This window comes from Poecilia reticulata, linkage group LG2 (genome assembly GCF_000633615.1).
Source record: "Poecilia reticulata strain Guanapo linkage group LG2, Guppy_female_1.0+MT, whole genome shotgun sequence".
Taxonomy (NCBI): domain Eukaryota; kingdom Metazoa; phylum Chordata; class Actinopteri; order Cyprinodontiformes; family Poeciliidae; genus Poecilia; species Poecilia reticulata.
The window spans coordinates 21,273,475-21,294,793 of NC_024332.1; the positions used below are offsets into that span (position 1 = coordinate 21,273,475).

Sequence of the window (21,319 nt, forward strand, 5' to 3'; positions counted from 1 at the left end):
TATTTTTCAAAAAACTGGTTCCAAAACTTATTTAAAAGTATAACAACTAGTTAGCATTATCTAAACAATTGAGTGTGTTGATGTTTAATCAATGCATCCATGGAGACCACTGTTGGGTAATTAAAAAAAACAAATGGTTCCAAAATCTATTTCAGATGAATACAACTAGTCAACATGAACTAAACAATTTAGTGTGTTGTTGTTTAATCAATGTATCCATGGAGACCACCCAATTTAACATGTAGTTGTTTAATCAATGTATCCATGGAGACCACTATTTACCAGGTATTTTTCAAAAAACTGGTTCGAAAACTTATTTGAAAACAAAACAACTAGTTAGCATTAACTAAACAATTGAGTGTGTTGATGTTTAATCAATGCATCCATGGAGACCACTATTCACCAGTTATTTTTCAAAAAACTGGTTCCAAAACTCATTTAAAAGTATAACAACTAGTTAGCATTATCTAAACAATTGAGTGTGTTGATGTTTAATCAATGCATCCATGGAGACCACTGTTGGGTAATTTTGCACAACCTTTTGTAATCAGAGCTGGTAGTCTAGCTCTGATTTACATATTTTGTCTTTACAGAACCACACTATTAAAAATATAAACAAGGGCACAGTGCAACCTTTTAGTGACTGTAAACTATAAACAAAGAGCTGCCTGTTTGTTGCAGTGGAGATGAAGACGGTCCATTCAGGAAAGCAGAGCTGCATCAAACTTTATTGTGGAACTGCAGAAAAAAGAAAAAAAACAAAAGCAAAAATTGAATTGTTAATGCATGTCACCATGAGAAAAGCCTACTGAGTTTTGCTTAAAAAAACTTTTAAACATTTAAATCACACATTTGTCTCATCAAGTGAATTTTTTTTGCAAAACAAACTTACTGCATAAACAAACTGCATACTCTGTGAACCAGACCCTAAACTTGAAGTCTGGATTGAGTTTTTTACCTTTTGTAACTTGTTTTTCCACTGAAACCTCTGGTTTGCACAATAAATGCCATGTGGGCGAAGTTTTATGGATGATACTCTGATGTCCCATTCTCCTGAAGGCAGCACAGAGCTGCATAATCAGAAACTGACAGAAACACTGAAGAGAAGAAGAGCTATGATTAAAGTATTTGCAGTTCGATCCATGTTTTAATGTTGCAGAGCTCAGTCGGTTTGCAAAGTTTCACAGTTAAAACTGGTATTGCTATGTGATTTATCTTATCTGGCCATTTTGTGCAAGATTTAGTAACATCAGAAAATGGCACAGAACAAGATTTTTTTTTCCCACTCTGATTGGCGGCTTTCATTGCATTTTTCTTAGACACCTTTAAAAATAATTTCTATTCACATGGCTTTTTTGTTCTTTGGAAACTAATAATTCAGTAATGTGTTTCTCTTATAAGGATTTTGACGATAAATACAGAAACAACGGTACAACTTAAGACGGCATAAATAATGATAGTGATATTAATCCTAAAATAATATTCAGTGCAAGTAGCCTACATCTTCTTTGATGGGAGGCGGTATGGCATCTGAATGGTGGATAGGGGGCGCTGTCCCACAAAAGGTTGAGATACACTGGTGATGAAGTTCGTAAAAGACAAACAGTTTTATCCCACTTTCCTGTATGACAAAAGATGGAGAAAAAAAAGAAAACGACCTCTGGAGCTGACAGAACCTCAAAAGAATAACAGATCATTTTAAAATCATCAACAGACACAATGTGTTTAATTTGCTGTGACAAAGAAGAAGTCATATCTCTCACTTATCTGATGATCCCCTGTATATCTGGAAGAAATACATTTAAACTCTGATGTGTGAAATAGTTTTTTTCCCTAACTGGAAGTATCGTACTAAAATAAATTCAAAAATTATCTGGGTTATGTTGTGTGTGCCATCTCATACTTTAGCTAAATTTCTAGTGTACATAAGTTCTGCTCTGAATCTACCTAATAATTGATGGAACTTGTTTATAAGTGCTTGTATGTGATATGACGCTGACTGTCTCTTTGCAGTAAGAACCACTGCAACTCAGGCATGGTGACCACTCTGAGATGTATTGGTGAGAGAACACATTCAATCTGACTTCATTTTTTTTTTTTTTTCTTTACTAACAGTATTTAACGGGAAGCTTGAGAAGTACAGTTTATGACCAGGACTTCCACTCATCGTGAACATCAATGTCATATTAATTTGAGGCTTTTAATCTTATATTTGAACTGATAGTTTTCTGGGTGGAATCATGATTCACATGCACACGTTTAAAATTGGTGGTACCCCTCTGTTGGAGAACAAAAAGCCCTACTGTGTGCATGCAGGACACTTTCAGGTTGTTTGCCCGTTCACTCTGGAGAACATATATGTATATGTCGCATATGTTTGGAAGTGTGAACGGCCACAGCAAAAAAAAAAAAAAAAAATCCAATTTGATAAAAAAATCAGAATTGGGTCACTTAAGGCTGTAGTGTGAAGGCAGCCAGTAAATCTGACTGGTGGTGGTGTCAACACCATTAACAGAATGGATCATGTGTTTTAACAGTCCTTATGCAATTCAGATGTGGAATAGAAGTTCCACTTTATTGTCAGATGAGAACAACGAAAAACAAAATGTCATTTATCAAGAACAATATACTGAATAATTGTACATCTAGACAAAACATGTCATATAGTGCATTAGCGTCGAAGAGAGCCTAGTAAGTTAGGCATGCAGATGACAAAAAATTCATAGCATATCAAAAATGGTGAGCTGAAATTCATTTTTCATCATTTTTACCTTTACTTGAACATCATACATATTAGAATGTTTTTTCTATGTTAATATTTTGCTATGTGAATTTATTATGGGGCCCATGTCCTCAAATGTTTTTGCAATAATTTGACTGTAGCTCATTAACAAAATATATTTGACTTTTAAATTGATCGTCTGATAGTTGTTGTCCTGCCTCTTTTCTCAGAGTGTGGTTCTAGGCCTCAGTACAAGTCTCGAATTGTGGGGGGTAACATCTCCAAACCAGGTCAGTTTCCCTGGCAGGTCAGCCTCCACTTCCAGAGGGAACATATTTGTGGAGGCTCCATCGTAACATCAAGCTGGATTCTTACTGCAGCTCATTGTGTGTTTGGGTAAGTCAAACAATCAAACCTCTCTGAAATTCTTTCAAGGCTGATTAATTGGAAAAATGTCTCGCTGAACATTCAAGATTAGAAAAGCTAACAGCAGGACTCTGGATGCCTGATGCCTGGAAGCAATGAATAGAATGTACTCATGTTCAGATAACAGTTTACTACCAAGCTGGACTGAAATACATCAAACTTGGTCAAAAATATTCACTTTAAGAAAATATTCACTTTAAGAAAATATTCACTTTAAGAGGTGTTCAAATAACACAGTTCTGAATAGGATTGACCCCTTTCAGAAATTAAAACTAAGGGACGCCCACCAGGGTATGTGTCGCCCTACTCTCATGGGGTGGGACGTCCGCTGCAGTAATAGACATTTTTTTAAAATGTTTTTTGTCTGTAAAAAGTGATCCATAGAGCAATCATTCATGCATAGAGGTCGGTTGGAGAACCCCAAAACTGTACTCTGATCAGAGTACGATACTTTAAACACGTTTAATTAAGCAAGTGTAAAACGTATTTGGTAAACTGCTCAAGTACTAAGTAACTGATCAAAACACCTGATTTAATATTCAAAATGTGTCCTCAGACAGCTAAAAGTATAAAAGTTATGTGAACATTCTAGTATTTTAAATAATGTTACCAGAATAATTTATACAAGAAAGGAGTTAGGTTTGGAGGCTGTTTCTAGAACAAATTCACCACGAGGGCCAAGGTAGTCAGTGCTTCTTGAAACAAAAAAAAACAGAGCAATATTTCATTATTTGATATATTAAGTGACCCAAAGAGCCACATCTGTCTCCAGAGATTCAGGTTGCAGATCCCTGGCAGATGGAAAGTGTGATCCTCTCTCCATAGCAGCTAAAAGTTCAGCACTACGTAGAATATTTAATTCATTGTTAAAGTAAAATTGTGAAGGTTAAAAAAATCCACCAAGACATTTATTTAGTATAACTTCTTTGGTACCCCGTTGGCCCCCATCTAGATCCGCCCCTGGGCTCCATGTATTAACAATACATTAAATGACCACTGAACACTGAATTCATAAACTATATCAGCATTTCAAAATAAAACATACAGAAAGCCCTACCAAGCCTTTTAAAGTAGGAAATATTTATGTATTTATTGTTAATCTGTTAATGAAATTGTGACACTTTTTGTGGGTCAAATAGACTCAAAAAATTGTAGTAGCAGCTGCGCGGGGGGACCCAATCACATTTTTTGTCAGGGGCCCCAGAATTTCTGGCAGCGCCCCCATTTGTACCCCAAGTATGTAAAGTCCTTCTTTACATACTATGAAAATAAATAAAATAAAGTAACCACACTGTCCTTTCATTGTCCTTATTAAAAGCGTTCTGGCCAGCAAAAAGCAGCTGCCCCTTTTCCACTGGTTTTACTTTAGCGGCCCGCATCGGCGCGGCTCGCCTCTGCTTCAGAGTGACCGTGTTTCCACAGGCCCGGCTGGGCTTTGTAGTAATGCAGAATTAGAAACTAATGTCTTGTTTGTCTTTTTGTCTGTGGCCAGATTTGACAACGCTTCCCTGTGGACGGTTCATGCGGGGCTGACAGAACAGCTGATCAATGGCGCCCGTTCTCTGGCTGTAGAGAGAATCGTACGCCATGCTCAGTATCGGCAAAAAGAACTGGATTACGACGTTGCATTGATGAGGCTACAGGAGCCGCTTGTGTTTGATGGTACTATTACTTAGTACCAAATCTTCCGATGCTTATGAATTCATGCTTTCTTCTAATGTATTCATGGCAGTTCAGGTTCAAATCAGTTCACTTTCTTCCACTTCAAACAGTTGTTTGATAATTGTTGTCTTAAGGTGGGAGGGAAACTGAGAGATGAGTTTCATTTTAATCAAATCAAACTCTGACAGGCAACATTTTCTTAAAGAAAGCTGTGGGTGAAATACACAGACATCAGTATGGGGGATTTTTACTGCTGTAAGTGAAGAGCACACATTTTCAGTCTACAAGAAGAATATCATTTATATGTTCTCACAACTTGTAATAACTCAAAATTTATTCTATCCTTCACATATTCTAAATAAATGAGTAATGAGTCTCTAGGCAACCGTGACAACAGCATCAGTAGAAAATGATTTGGTATAACCACAGAATATCAAAACAATATTTATCAAACCAATAACACCCAATAGACTTTGGATGGGAGCGTATTTACTGATTTCCAGTCAAACAATGTTTCGCAAACCTTCAATAAATAAGGATTAATGAAGAATATTTAACTCGGCTCACCTAATGGGAGGATAAACTGTCAATGAAATCCTAATTTCTTCCTTCAATTATCTCCGCTGGTTGCATTAAGTTGCATCCTTCTGGGGACGCTGTTTAATCCAAGGACAGATACTCATCAGTCTTATGTTGAAGACTGATGAGTATCAGGTTTAATCCAAATGTGAGATAAAGATACAGTAAATATTGTCAAATTCTCTGAGACGTGCACGTTTTCCCTAGGCTTTGTGGAACCCATTTGTTTGCCTAACTATGGAGAGGAGTTTACAGAAGGTAGGATGTGCTGGATATCTGGTTGGGGAACCACAAAAGAAAACGGTAAGTCTGTGTAATTTGTCAATCCAGTCTCCTACATAATGTTACATTTGAATATTACGATAAACGTCTGTCTAAATATTTGCTTTTCATTCTTTTAAACTAATGTTTCTAGGAGAATCCAGCGTGGTTCTGCGCTCGGCTACGATACCGCTCATCTCTACCAAGACCTGCAACCAGGCAGATGTTTACAAAGGCCTAATCTCTCCCTGGATGATATGTGCAGGATATCTGGAAGGAGGAATTGACGCCTGTCAGGTTCGGCTTGTTTCCATTTAACATGGAAAACAGCAGAATTACAAAAAAACATGTTGCCTTCTTCTTATGCACCATTTCTATGACGCTGCAAATGGCTGCTTCTGTGTTTTGGTGCTCACATGGTATTTTATGTGTAAATACCATGAAGAGCTATTAGACATACTGTTTCTATGTATTTATTACCGATCCTTGTAGCACCGATCCTTAGCATATCGCTTGACTAAAAGAGTGAGTCACCGCAAAAGAGGATCGAGAGACGAGGTTCTTGCTCGGCATCGCAGACGTGGACTCCAGATACCTTTACCTGGGATTTTCCTCTCTATCGTTTGCTAACTCTGCTAGAAAATGGATGGACTGGCCCTGCTGATGAGTAGGAACAGAAGCTTTTCTTCCTCTTTTGCACCATGCTTCATGGAGACTTGGCTTTGTGGTCAGATTCCAGACGCTGCTCTTCATCTGAAGGAATTTCAGCACGACTCGGAGCTCTCAGATTCTGTGTGGAGTGGACTCTGGAGTCAGGACAGTCCTGACCAGGATCGTCTGAATCAGGAATTATAAACAGGAATTCTAAATAAAGACAGTTTATTAAATGTTAGACACTTTGAGCCACTGTTATGCTACTGTGGCCAAGTAGCATAGAAGTGATATTAAGTCCTTATAATTTACCACCACTGGAGTGGGATGTGCACAGTGGGCCAGTGCCACCTACTGGTCATGGGTTCGATTCCCAGCCCCAGTCTTCCTGCATGGAGTTTGCATGGTGGATTCTCTCTGGGTTCAGTCCAAAAACATCGGGGCTGTTCCTGCATGCCTTCCCCCTCTCTCATTATCTACTTTTCTGTCTGACCACTTTCAAATAAAGGCCACAAGAGCCACTAAAACCTAAAGAATAACCCCAAAAGAACAGAACATGCAAAAAGATTAAAAAGTATGACTTGTGCGTTGCTTTCTTTGTAACAACCATTTTCATTGCTGTGAAAGATCTTTATTAAACTTCTTAGTTAAAGTCACACTAGGAGTATCAGCAGGAATAGCAGAGTACTACTTGAATAAGAGGCTTACATTTATTTTTGCATGTACATTTCCACAGGGGGACAGCGGGGGCCCGCTGGCATGTGAAGACTCATCCGTATGGAAGCTTGTTGGGGTGACTAGTTGGGGGACTGGCTGTGCCGAGGTGAACAAACCAGGAGTTTACGCTAGAGTTACAAAGGCGCTCAGCTGGATCCGCCTACAGATAGAAGTGAGTATGTAAGACAATTCAGTCTGTTTTAGGATTAGTCTTGAATTTGCACCATAGAGCTGTAGTATGTAGTAGCGTTTATATAAAACATATTATTTGACATACTGTGCTGTTAAGCCCAGAACTTAAACCCACTTCTGGGGTTAACAACGGTCCCTGTGGTTTTCCATTTCCTTACTCCGTTCCTCACTGTGGGAACTGACAGGTTAAATCTCCAAGGTAACTTTTTGTGTCCTTCCCCTAAACCATTATGTTGATCAAATGATCTTTGTTTCCAGATCATTTGAGAGTTGTTTTGTTTTGAGGTCTCTGTGATGCCTCCTGTTCAGAGGAGATTCAACTAGAACAACTTGCAATTGGCCAACTTAAATAGCTTTTCTCATGATTGGACACACCTGTCTAGTTCAAAGCTTAATCAGATTACCAAACCAATTTTGTTTCAATACATCAATGATAGGTAGTTGAGGGTATTCAAATCAATAAAATGGTAAGGGAACCCACATTTTTGCACTCGTCTAAATTTGTTTTAATCATATTGCCCATTTTCTCTTAGTCCAATAAACTTCATTTCAATACTGAAGTGTTTCTGTGTGCATCAGTTATTAGATATATCAAACTGAAGTAGCTGTTCCAAACACCCAACCACTTCGAAATAAATATGAGAATAATACGGGTGCCCAAACTTAACAAAAGGTGTATTTATTACCTGTTCTTTTCAAATGTTAATTTTAATGTGAAAAGCCTCATTGGAGACCAGACCTGTCCAGACCAAACAGTTTAGTCTAACGCTAGATAAAATCACCGCTGGGTGTCGTCGATTCATTTCTAAATGACCTCTACCTAGTAAAAGCTGCAGCAGGACCAGGACCAACTTATCCATTTTTACTAATCTACCAGAAATGAATTTGTCATATGGTCTACTCATTTGTGCATTCCTGCCCAAACTGTGTTTAGGTAGAAATGACATTTGTAGATTAAACATCTTAAAACCCCAAAACAATATGACACGAGGGAAAAAATGTTCCATATTTTCAGCCTGAGTTCAACAACAAACAAAAACAACTGGAACCAACTGCTTTAACGCTGCAGATGAACACGCTGCATGAAATTTGTGTCGATGTGAAGCGCGTCTAATCTGGCTGAGCATAGGTCATAATAAACACTTTCCATTTCTTTCTTTCAGAGAGAAGAGGTTTGAGTCTGGCAACCACAACATATAACTGAAGACTTAAGATTCGACCAACATCCTGGCTTCAAAAAGATTCATATCAAACCAATTTAAAAATCTTTGAAGCGGGACAGAGACATCTGCTTTAAGGTGAACATACGACTACGACAAACGGGGGAGAGTTGGGCATTCTTTATTCCAAAATAGAAAGCTCTAAGGAAAAACAGACAAGATCATGGTGAACAAACCCAAATGAAGAACAGCTGTGTGCGGTCACATGGGCCAAGTGTCTAACAGGACTGATAAAAACTATTGTTCAGTACAGGCTGACCATGATTCAGACAACTGCCACCCCAATTCGTGGCGTAACGACAGCTTAATGAAGACATTTTGAATACTTCTCTAGTGACAGTGACAGAAGACCAAATGAAGGCGTTTTCCTTCCAGCTCTTCTTGAACCGAATTTCCTTAATCTATGCCGTAGAAACATCACAAAGAAACAAAAAGCTGAATGCATCCAAAACATCCTCTGCTGCTTGTTGGTGTGATCCGCTGTGGAGCGTCTTCCCACAGATTTCAGTCTCTCACCCTGTGATTGTGTAGTTAGCATAGTGTTCTTGATTGTGCAATTGACATGGTCATGCCAAGGGTACAACTGTGAAATGATTCAAATACGTAATGCATAGTATACACAATATGGGTAAACTGGAGTTGGATTAAAAAAACAAAACAAAAAAAACATGAGCACAACAACCAATTGACTCTGCATGATTATTTCTTCAGATATCTATCTGGCTGCAGCCAGCAGCTGTGTGCTGTCCATCTTTTTACAACTTTGTTCTGCAGTTTAGTGTCTTTTCATAAATTTTTCAAAGGGTCAACTTTGTTTGTGCTTCTTGGCAAGAGGTCTATGAAAGGAAAACATAATAAGGCCTTGTTACTTGGTCTTTTGAGTTTAAAAATTAATTTAAATAGCAACGTTCATCACCATTCAATTTCTTCTTTTTTTTTTTTTTAGAAAACTTTAAGGAACCTTGAAAAACAGGCCTGCTATTAGGAATCTGTACATAAACATTCCTTACAAAACAGAACACAAAAATGAAAAACAAAAAAACACTAATGTTTGTTTGTATAGAAAAATAAGCATATCTACTTCTTTTTTTTTCTCTCTCTCCCACTCTGCTCACTGGAGAGCAAGTCTGAAGAATGCGTACATCTACTCAAAACACAAGCATGCAAAGAATGAAGACAAACCATTACATATACAACTTATGTGTTGGCATCCAAAAAAGAGATCAGAGAGCAAAATAATAATAATCAAAACGAAACAAAACAAAACAAGAAAGTCTATTAATAACGGAGCATACAAACTTGTTTCTTGTGTTTTCAACACGTATTTTCTGCTTGATTTCATCTTTTCAGCTTAAATATACAAAAAAGTGCACTCGCCTACACAAATAAACTTGTTAAAAAACAGTTTCTGAAGTGAAACTTCTGAAGTACACACACGCAGCGCAGACTTGAGGTCAGCTGGAAGAGCACAGTACTGTCCATGGACGCTCTGTGCTTTTGTGCTCGGTGTAAACCCAATGTGTCTGTGTTACACATGCCTTCTGAGTATGTGTAGGTCAGTGTGTCGGCTTTTACTGCAACGAGTCGCTGTTGTCGAGCCCCAGAACGGTCATGTCTGCGTCGTCGTCGTCTTCCCCGCTGTCACCCGACTCATCTTCGCTGTGGCCTGCAAGCATGACCTGCTGCACTGCCAGGGTGGCTCCGTCTGACGTGAGGCTCTGCAGACTCTCCATGTTCATCGTCACCATCGTACCTGCAGAGAAGCATCACCGTTTCTATAGCTGCGTCTGAAGGAAGCTGCTACATGTGTTGCTCTAGAACGGGATGTCAAACTGAAGGCCCAGTGCCTCGAGTTGGACGGCACACCATGACTGGTGCTTTAAACTCTAAATCAGTGGAATCCCGATGGCGCCGTCGGGCCGATGCCAGTGTCAGAAACTCCAAACCGACGCCACTGATCTGCCGGACTTTTCTCCTACACTGCGCAGTAGTACGACTCAAAGGCTGACCCACCACCTTACTCACCAATAAGTTATTTTCTGATCCTCCAAAAAAAGAAAACGAAAAGAAGGAGACATTGGATAGTGGGAGGGGGAGAAAACGTCCCAGTTTGGAGCCGAGGTCGCACTTAGACTTTCTCTTGTCCATCATTTTGACAGAAGGTGTCAAAAAGTCCTGTCGTCTACTTTCACCCAACAATTTTTAAAATTACATTTATTGTCTTTTCATTTTAATCGTGTTTAATGGATATTCAACAAGCTGAACAAATAGTCCAAACTGTGTCATCGTCAAAGCTGAATACGTTGAACTGTTTCTCTGTGGAAATCAGGAAACATATTCCACCAATGGAGGTGATCAGAAGACTCTGATCCAGCAAACACTCAGCAGGATGATAATCCCACAGCAGGGGTTCATCTGCACCACACGCCTCCAGAGCCTCAGGTCCAAAACTCTTCAATGTGCCGCTGTTAGCCCTCAGTCAGCGTCCAGATCAGAGATGACACTCTGACGGACGTTGTTGCATAAAGATGTAACTGTCTGCACCTAGTGGCGGGTGTGTGTAATAACCAGACAGCTCTCTGTGCTTGGCCAAGCTGTCAGGGGGCGGTGGGAGATATTATTTTAATGAAGCTTTTACTGCTTTTGTTTTTAGTGTAGGAAATGGAACTTCTCCTGTTTTTATAATTTCGCATTTCTAGCGTCATCTGGGATGTGATTAATTGGAGCATAGCAGTGAAGCTGCGTGAGCATTTATTGTGCAGAGCACTCCATGTTAGTGGATGGACATCTGGACTTTCATCTATTTTCTTCCTATTCCTCTATTTATACTTTAATAAGTAGATAAACACAATTTGATTATGCACGCTCTTGTGGCTTTTCCTGTGGATGTACTAAAGTCTCACCCACCGTCAGGCAAGAAATAAGTCTGACTTGGACTGGATTTCGGGTTGGGCTGCAGATCTAAATTCTTAATTATCCAGGCATATGAAGAGGAAAGAATCTGTATTCCTCCATTTATGATTTGTTAAGACAATCAGAGGGCCTGTAAACTTAAAAAGAGGAAGACCTACCCTGATCAGGACATTCATGATTTTGACATGACCCAAAATGAAAATGAGTTTGACTCCCCTGCTCTAGATGATAGAATATTCCAATGCAAATTCAACTTAGAAACAAAAATAATTACCAAACTTCATATGTTTCATACTGATGTAATTTTTTTTACACGCGTCACTTAATATCTGTGACTTGGTGTTTGACCAAATAAAAGCTTGAAGCTTCCAATTATGTTGCCTATGATACATGCAATGTGCCAGCAACCTTAGTACTGTCACTTTAAGGAAAATAAAGAGCTTGACTAGACATCTGGCCCTTGTGCTAAGGACGACACAAAGCACCACTTTACCCAGGTAAAGTTGAGGTTTAATATAAAATTAAAATATAGTTTTAGAACTATGAATACATGTTTGAGGGAGACCTTTAAGTAGATCAATGCATTTATTAAACGTAAGATTGTATCAAACTTCACTAACCTGTTTCAAGCCCATCAGAAAATCCCTTTGCCTCAATAATAAGAGCAACCTTTCTTTCTGGGTCACATGTAGGAAGAAGTGTTGAACATGCCACAAATTGTCTAAAATCAATCCATTTCTGAAGGTGAAATTGACAAAATTCTCACCAAACGTTAACCTATCCAATCCACTCATGCAAATTAATCAAATCACAGATTAAATGATGTATAATACATTGAAGAGACATAGGAAACGTATTGAACTGAAATTAATGTAATGTTTTGTATAAACAGCCTTTGCTGTTACAGCTTCACTACATGGAGAAACGAGTTGCATGGCTGTCTTGGCTGTGATCTCGGCCCGTTCCTTCACAGAGTCCTGAAGACTGAAACATCCTTCCTATTTCATCTTCCTGTAGGTGGCAGCAAATTTTTGTCCTGAATGCCTCCTTAAATGCATCCAGATTTATTTTTGGTCACGTATAGTGTCATGAAATCAGAATAAACCTTCCCCATTTTAGATAAATTAGGATTACTAAATTTCTTTCTTTACTAAATGCCCAAATAATGAGAACATTTTTAAGGCAAGTTTTAATACTTTCTCTAAATTGCAAAGTTTAAATACACTAATGCCCTTAAACAATCTGGGACATTTGATGTCATGTCTGTGAAGCTTCTGCTACATTTACTGGTAACAACTGAGTTAGAGAAAAACTTTGAATATAATTTGGGGCACACCTGACACTTGGGCAGGAAGTCCAACAATTCTCTTCCTGATTCGTCATCTGATCATTTTTTTTTTTCGACTTTCCCATGATGCTCCAGAAAGGAAGCAGTCTGGTTCATCTTTGAGTTTAATTTCCAGAAGCCTGAAGGCGCCTTGCTAATCTGTGCAAACAATTATACACAAGTAAGATGGGATGTCCAGCCATCATACGGCTCTGGAAGGAGACGGGTTTGTCCCAAATGAGCAGATGGGCCCCAGGACAAAAGGAAAAGACCAGAGGGAATGACAAGAGATGAGATGAACCCCCTTCGTGTTTTGACTTTAGGATCTCCTTCAGTTCCATCTCTTCATAGGAACTGTGACTGCTTGAGGCATCGGTCGAGATACTGCCACCAGCAACTTGCTCTCCTTCCACAGATGACAGACTTGACCCTGTCTTTTAGTGTTTCTCCATCCTATTGGCTGAAATGTAGCTGTGTCTAACTGTATGTGCGCTCTTTCATTCCTATAGGCTCAGAGCTCATCTGCTCTATGCTTCCCTCCAACATGAAGCCACTTGGAGGGTAGCTTCATCTTGGCTTCATCATGGCCACTACAGTTAAAATAATACAGTCTTTTACCTTTTTCCTAAACTTTGAAATGTCCAATTTATGCCACAACTATAGACAAACTATAGACTATAGACAAATCAACTATAGAATAGTTGATTTGTCCTGATAGGTTGCTACTTACCATCAGGCATGGTAACCTGCTGATGGGTTCCTCCCCCAGCAGCAATAGAGTCGGGCCAGAAACGCTGCAGTGGCCGATTTTGTGGAGTTTTCTTCTTGGTTTTGCTGGACTCAGAAGAGCTAGCATCCAACATCGGCTGCAAGATCCGTCTCCGTGCGTTTATGAACCTGGAAACACCAGATGTCCTGGGGTCTTTTTCAAGTTGGATTTTGTATTGACTTTTACAGATTTTAGGTAGATGGTGGTCCCAAGGAGAACTGCTGTGAATTTGCCATAGATTATTTTTTGGGGGGGCAAACGAGCAAATAGGTGTAACATGTATCAGAACATTCCCCCAAATCCAATCGGCCAAAGAGCAGAACAGGAATTATAACAATCGATGTAGTTCATTCAAACTAAGCAGCGCTTGCAGCAGCTTAAACGGTTGCTGTGTGAAGTCATGGTAAAGTTTTTCTTCACTAAAACACTAGTGCTGAACGTTTCTGTCAACTACGTCTTTGAAAAGCTTTGAATAGCTACATGACAGGCTCACACTTCAACAACTGAGGTTTGCTCAGGACAGCAGAGGACAAAACCTCAGACAGGCAGAAATATTTCATCTCTTGTTACTTTTCTTAACTATGTAGCTTTTGTATATAAAAAAAAATAGATGTTTTTTGTTACAACTGCCATATGCCATGACAGTGTGGTATGAGACAGATAATCTGTGAAAAGAAAATCATGCTCCTCTGCCTTCTGTCAGTGCTCACTACAGAAATGCATAATTCAGTCAGAAACAACCAATCAGAGTCAAAAGCAGGAGCTTAGTGGTGTGAGGTCACATCCTCTCCCTTTCTCTGCTGCAGCACAGCTGGCAGCAGAGTCACCACCCAGAGGCAGTGCGTGCGGCCGCAGGTGATTTTAACCATGATGATTTGAAAGTAGTTCTCCCTAAACTCCATCAACACAATAAATGTGCCACTGGAGGAGCCGAGACGCTGGACAAAGACGAGGACAAACAGACTAAAAACAGTTTCTATACGAGAGTTGTTGTTCCACTGAACACAGCTAATCCATCTAAAACGTATCTTTACTAATTAATTCATTCATCCATTTACTTATTCTTAACATCCCGGTTGTTTTGAGTTGTTTTTCAAATGTCGTTGTGCTTTCTCCGTGCACAATGACATTAAAAGGAATTCTGACTCTTAAGTTGTTTCTCTGCCATCATCACATATAGCAGAACGTACACAAACATAATTGACAGCCCAAAGACACTTGCTCTTGGCTCTGATTGGTTGTTTGTTGATTGGGCGCGCTGCACTGGGGTGATGGTAGCCACGCTGGTAGGAGTACGTCACACAATCAGTGGGCTGCCAGTTCGATCCCTGCTTTGTCTGTCCTTGTGTCCTTGGACTAGACACGTCACCCGTCTCGTGGTCACCGGTGGTGCCACGCCACAGCGGCTTTGCTTCTGTCAGTGGTTACAAATGGCTACAATCCAAGAGCTCACGGTGTGTGAATGACCGAGTGACGAGTGAAACGCTTTGAGGTCCTCTGGACGTGATAAAACACTGTAACAGGCCATTTCTCATTTCTGCAGACAGCACCTCAGGGAGAGAGAATCCATTTTTTCACAGGTTATCTGTCTCAACAAGGTGACGGTTTTAACAAATATGTAAAAAACTTTTTTTCAGTTACATACTGCAGCTTTAATGCTCTAGAAATGCAAAGTAATTTTACAGGATCCTGATATCTTGTCAAATTTCCTAACACAATAAAACTCAGATTTTTTTTTCCTTTCTTCCAACCCTGCTGTACTTTAATTTTAAAATAAAACGCTACATTGTTGCATGCTGTGACTTTCTGGAACTTGTTCTTTTTTTTCATAGGACTTGTTACAAACAAGAAATGTTCATCTCATTGATATTCTAATAAAATAAAAACTTAATTCTGTAAAAATAAATAGCTCAAAGGAAAACTAACCAGTTATTGACTTGTAGAAGTGTCAGATTTGTTTGACCGGCAATCTGCTTCTTCTCATCTTCAGTTGGATAAGGATGCTGCATGAGAAAGGAGCAGGACATTCATGAATAAAGGTTAAGGTGTGGCCCGTTCACACGGTGTCATTAATATCTGCTTACCCCAATATGCTGGAAGAGCCAAGAGCGCATGACATTGGTGGCGTGTTTGGGTAGAACGCCCCGTTTATTTTTTGTTGAGTTGTCCTCGTGATTGAAGAGGTTCAAGTCCTGGTGAAACTGTAGCTGAAGCTAAGCACACATGGTCAGTCATCCTCTGTGTTCGACTTTTGTCACAAACGTTTAGAGCACGAAACTCTTTTTTTTTTTTAAGTTTCATGTTTTTCCGTGGTAATTTACAGGGATAGTTTCATTTATTAGGGGAAACTATTCAAAGCTATCTGACATACTCTGTCAGCAAATTTGCTACATCTGTGCAAAGGATGTAATAAATGTACATTTTAATTGAATACCACAGGAAGGTTTTTATAAAAGACTGGATTAAGGGACATGCATCCGATTCAAGTCTTACATTTGTTTTTGGAGGCCATTTTTACACGTTCAGGAATAGATTTGCTGTTGTGCTCGGAATATTTGCTGCATAAGCTATGATATTTTCAGCTCACCAGTCACACACTGATGATCTGTTAATTGAGTCTGTCAATTTTAGGTTTTCTTTCAGTTTTCAGGCAGTGCCAGAGTGCAGCCCACCACCAGAAGACGTGACTTGGGAATGCAGAGCTACATAGGTCACAGTGATGAAGCAGAGAAGCAGTACCTGATTGTTTTGGACACGTATTGTCCCAGGAGACAGGGCCTGAGTCACCACCTGGCCCTGAGGAGTGACGACTGTTACTGGCTGGTAAACTGTACTTCCTGAAAGAAGCGCACACACACGCATGCACACACACACACACACACACACACACACACACACGTATCCACTCAGAGTGTCACATGTTTTTTCTGCCCAGTGCTGCTGACAAGTCAGTGATCACATAACAGTTCCGGCTGCTACATCGGCTCCAATCATTACACAGAAATAGCCGCGCTTCACTTGGCTGATAGAACTGACTCGGCACTGAGTAGTAATGAATATGCGCCAGGCATTTCATATGATATGATAAAACAGGAAATAATATTAAGTTTGGCAAAAATAATAAGACAATTATAGAATTGGTAGAAAATACCAAAAACTAAAAATATGAATAAAAACCAAGACATTTCTCCTCTGGAGTTGTTATAACTGTTTTATTCCACAAGCAAGGAACAAACTAACTAGTTACTAAGCTAGAACATGTCTTACCTGTAACTACTTGGGTGGGGTTGACAGCTGTAACAGTAACGTTCCCTTGTTGCAGGGCTGAAGCTGGCACCACAATCTGGCCCTGGGGGCTGAGGGTGCCCGAGATGGAGCTTGGCGTCTGGAAATGAAAGCATTCACACACAAAATCGTTCACACTCAGATGGCTGGCTTTAAAACACATGCTTTGCTGAGATTTACACAAGAAAGTGGTGGAGCTGTAGAGGTAGCAACCCCAAATTGGTGCTTGGGTGCCTACACTGCACACCTGAGATTTGGTGGGTGAGAAGTTCTGTGCCTGGCCTTGCACCGGGGAGTACGGGCTTCCTGGATCTCCACTCAGAAGAGTCTCGCTGTTCATCTTCGTCTTGAGGCAGGCGATGTAGCGGCTGCAAAAGTCCTTACACAGGTCACTCACCTTCTCCAGCTCCAGCAAATGGATCCGTAGCACTTGAATGGCTTTCACCATCTTAACGTTGAAAATATGAAAACAAAGACGGGGTGATCAATCGAACCTCCAACCAGACTTTAATCACTGGGCCCTGTTCATACAATCACTTTTAACAAAGATAACAGCATAAAAGAATAAGTTAGCAGAGTCACACAGATAACTATTGGTAGCTTTACAGTCAAACCAGTGGCACATCCTGCTGGTGTCAAACAATTAGAAACAGACTCAGAGTTTATTCAATTAAAACTCACCAAGTTATCAAGTTCAGGGTCTTCACTGAAGAAGGGCTTCCCCTCTTTTTCCTGACAGCGGACAAAGTTCTCGATGTCCACATCAAAGCTGGCCGATGTGATGCATTCAGAGCTTAGTGTGGACTGCTCACACTTCTCAAAAAGCAGAGCCAACAAGGGGAACAGGGGATGCCTGTGGAACATTGACCAACAGTTACAATGCCAAACTACACTTTGTTTTTTGGCACTCGTTATTGGGTTTCATGTATGGAAAAAAATAGCTAAATATCATAAACCCTTGCAGCATTTCATAAGCGGTGCAGTGATATTTACTCTTAAGTTATATGGACGATGCCTGAGAGACAATACTTTCACAAAATACATAAAAAAAGGTTTTATTACCGGTATATAGATGCTTTGTCAGCATCCATGGGTGTCTGTGGTTCGGTGGGGACCGGGTTGGACACTTCAACCAATGTCCCTTCAAATTTAGACTCAGAGTCACAGTCTGCCTCTACCACACTCTGAATCTGCAACCATTAAGCAAAATGAGAGCAAATCAAATGAACAGAAAACCTGAGACAGGCAGAGAATACAGACTGAAATCATGTGAGGATCAAAAGTAGCTGGAGGATGAAGAGCAACACTACGACTCGACTTCAGGGTCCTGTTATTGTATTCGCTGGCCCAGGGGCCGCAGGCCCTTTGGAGCATAAACTGATACAGGGCATCTCCACTTTAAAGGCTGATGCGTACCGTCCCTGTTTCAAGTCAAATAAATCGGAAATCGTAACATGAACTCTTGGGATAGTTATGTGCAAAAGTATTCATACACTGGAAACTTTTCACCTGTTTTCCCCAGACAGTCTCACATTCCAGCAATTTTATGTGAGATTCACCATTSAGCAGAAACAACTACCTCAAACACAAAACCAGCTCTTCCACTAGAATCGTTGAGACCAAAAGAGATTTTTTTTAAAAACAAGATTTAAGAAAATTATGTTTACAGATGCTCTACATCCAATCCGAGGTGGTCTTATTCATCTTATACAAAAGTAACAAAAATTAAAAAAAAAAGAAAAAGGAAAAAAGAAAAAAAAACTTGAGAAACCAGTCAAGACTTGTAAATGTAACTGTAGCTAAGAGTGGTTCTACGAAGTCAGGGGCTGTTCTTTGCTCTTTGTTAAAACATTTGAAAACCATGTAACATTTTCTCTCTGCAATTATGCACATTTTAATGGCAACCACAACAAATCTGAGATACCTCAAAGTTTGTTAGAAAAATAGCAAAGAGTTTGAATAGTTTTGCATCTTTGCAGAATTGCTGCAATTCAGCCACACTGGACGATTTTCGAACAATAATTGCCTTTTTAAAGGTCATGGCCACAGCATCTCAGGATTCAGATCGGGACTTTGACTGGGCCTCTGCACTTTGTCTTCATTTTGTTCTTCTTTGGTGATTCCAAGGTGAACTTGCTGGTGTGTGACATGTGGCAAAAGAACTAAGGACAGAACTTGAACACGGGACGGCCATGTTGAGGCTAGGATATGCACAGCACAACACGAGTTCTTGAAAAACTGAAAAGGGCCTCAAAGTTCTTACTCAGCAAATGAATTACAGGAATTACAAATAAAGGAATTACACAATTCATCTTGAAGCTCTGCCATCCAGGCCATTTTTGTCCAGTCTCTTTCTTTTGGTGGAGGCATGACCTCTGACCTTAACTGAGGCAAATGAAGACTGCAGATTCTTTGGAGGTTGCTGTGTTTATTATTAATTTAATAATAGTTAAATTAATGTTTATTGTGTCACCAAGAGCTGACAACATAAATGTTCACAAAAGAGGGTAAAAAAATAAAAACTGTGCTTTGTTTGAATTTCTTACACAACTGTGCAACTCTGCTCCTGGTTACGTGCCAGCACATATCCAAATGGTGTGGCGCTACCTCATGCAATTAAAGTTTAGAACATTGCAAGTTGGTTCAATGTCAACAGAGGTTTTGTCAACAGTTTTTCCATACATGTGTTCAAACTCAGGTCTGTCTTGCACCCACCTGCTGCTCCCCCTTTGGGTATTTGTCTATAGAAACCGCCTGGGCTGCCATCACGTTCACTGCCAGCACTGGGGCATTATAGAAACCAGGGACAGATGGCCAACCTACACAATACACAAGCTCAGTTAAACCACTGCCACAGTGAGGGCACAATTCTAGAAATTCAACCAAAGAGGCTGGTTAAAAATAAATGGAAAAAGGCTAAAAGTTAGTAATAAAATATATTTTCCGAATACAAAAAACCTTGAACACTGCTGCGATAAAGTATCAACTGTATCGACAGCTAAAAGTTCAATAAAATCCCCTGAATCCAAGAACTAAACGGAACGTGGAATCATCGTTATAAGGAAAAAAAAAACAGAAAGTGAGACAACGTCGAGGCGTAACATTCATCACTTTTATTTCTGTACACCTTTAATAATTCAGCTAATAACATAGTTATGTAGTTAGCGTTGGCGTGCAGCCGTGTTAACACACCCACCATGAATTAGCCTGTACCCGATGTTAGCGACAGACATTTTGTGCACAGAATGCATTTAATTACTTGGGACAATTTTAAGGCACTACTTTCAAACGTGAATGCACATATTTAAAATTCTAAGCTGTAAAGTTTGAATTAACTCGCTCTGTTAGCTGTGCCGTAACGATAGCATCACGTTAGCGTTAGCTTGTGATACAAGTCTGATGCAAAACATTCGGATCCAGCTAATGCTAAATATAGTGAGCTAGTTGCTAGTCTTGAACGGCAATGTCCAACAATCGTCGACAGTGTCATATTAACACACTGAAGTGGAGCTAATTATTAATTAAGTATAGAAATGTATCGCAAAATAAAACTGACGTTACTAAGCGGCTACGGCAAATAAGACCGCTGCAGATTGATATGAAGTAAGCCGTAAGACCAGGGGATATGAACATCTCATTTTTGGCTTTGGTCGAAAAAAAAAAACCCCAATAAGTGCTTGTTAGTTTTCTACTCAAAATAGATTAGAACAAGGAAACGTTAGCAGCACATGACGGTAGCTTGCTTTGAGCTCAAATCCTTCCCATCAGTCAATCAATCATGCAGGGACAGCTGCCTTCTCCTTGTCTTTTCTCCCCTCCCCTCTGCGCTAACACTGCCGGGCCTAATCTACAACTCTGGCCCTTCACTTCAGCACAATCCTCCTCTGCCCCTAAAACTCCAGAGATTTTTCCTGACCCCCTCCCTTATATACATATTTATATAAAAATAGAGAAATAGAGACATATAGATGGATAGATGTTATCACAGTAGCTTTATCGCTTCGACTTCATTTCAAAAAAACAGCCTCGGCTGTTTCGCCCAGGTTCACGCTCTTTGCCCCGGGGCATTTTAGCGTGCGGCCTAGATTGTTTGATTGATAGGGAACGGAAAAAGAGGGATTTTGAGTGACAGCTTACCTGAGTGCCAATCTTCGTCACACTGACAAGCGGTTGCAGCAATCGGGACCCGCAGTTGTCGTGTTGCGTCATCACGCAAGGGTACGTTGTTGCGCTATGCTCATGTATATGTATGAAGCGGGCGGAGAAATGACGTCCTGACGTTTGGAGTCCTTGGAAGATTTTTTTTTCTTTTTGCTTATTTGAATAAGGGTTTCTCTGGTTTCATTATTTACATTTCGGTTAAACGTAAAGCTAACATACGCATAGTTTATTTCCAATCAGGGCAACTGTGGTTTCTAAACAATAATCATTAGAATATAAATGTATACACCATGTGCTCATTCTGCTCTATTTTCACGACCCCTTAAGGCTTGGAAGCCTACTTTTTTTTTAAATAAAATAAAATMAAATCATATATTTACACATACATACATACACACACATCACATTTTAATTACCACATTCCTCAACTGAAG

General features: G+C 39.8%; 2 protein-coding genes across 3 annotated transcripts in view; one reads left to right on the forward strand and one right to left on the reverse strand.

The window, feature by feature from the left end:
• The window catches only part of tmprss3a (transmembrane serine protease 3a), a 23,015-nt gene extending 13,923 nt beyond the window's left edge, over positions 1 to 9,092 (forward strand). For both annotated transcript variants that reach the window (XM_008438546.2, XM_017303001.1), the window contains exons 8-14: positions 2,014 to 2,060; positions 2,953 to 3,118; positions 4,641 to 4,810; positions 5,597 to 5,692; positions 5,805 to 5,947; positions 7,038 to 7,190; positions 8,374 to 9,092. In XM_008438546.2, the coding sequence (XP_008436768.1) occupies positions 2,014 to 2,060; positions 2,953 to 3,118; positions 4,641 to 4,810; positions 5,597 to 5,692; positions 5,805 to 5,947; positions 7,038 to 7,190; positions 8,374 to 8,388 (790 nt within the window). In that variant the 3' untranslated portion in view covers positions 8,389 to 9,092. The remainder of the gene's footprint in view (positions 1 to 2,013; positions 2,061 to 2,952; positions 3,119 to 4,640; positions 4,811 to 5,596; positions 5,693 to 5,804; positions 5,948 to 7,037; positions 7,191 to 8,373) is intronic.
• On the reverse strand, positions 8,536 to 21,315 carry pknox1.1 (pbx/knotted 1 homeobox 1.1). The gene is made up of 11 exons (XM_008438555.2): positions 20,862 to 21,315; positions 19,440 to 19,543; positions 17,787 to 17,914; positions 17,406 to 17,577; positions 16,972 to 17,172; positions 16,707 to 16,824; positions 16,179 to 16,276; positions 15,524 to 15,652; positions 15,366 to 15,442; positions 13,401 to 13,567; positions 8,536 to 10,183 (listed from the first exon to the last, which is right to left on the reverse strand). Exons 2-11 carry the CDS (start codon positions 19,488 to 19,490, stop codon positions 10,002 to 10,004), a joined length of 1,323 nt encoding a protein of 440 aa, XP_008436777.1. The 5' UTR covers positions 19,491 to 19,543; positions 20,862 to 21,315; the 3' UTR covers positions 8,536 to 10,001.
• Positions 21,316 to 21,319: the final 4 nt, after the last annotated feature.

Excerpts from the sequence above, each read along its gene's own strand:
- pknox1.1 (XM_008438555.2), bottom strand. The coding sequence starts at position 19,490 with ATGGCAGCCCAGGCGGTTTCTATAGACAAATACCCAAAGGGGGAGCAG. Across the intron at positions 17,578-17,786 it reads GACAAAGCATCTATATACCG|GCATCCCCTGTTCCCCTTGT; the intron begins GTAATAAAACCT and ends AATGTTCCACAG. Across the intron at positions 15,653-16,178 it reads TACGTGTCCAAAACAATCAG|CTTCAGCTACAGTTTCACCA; the intron begins GTACTGCTTCTC and ends ATGTGTGCTTAG.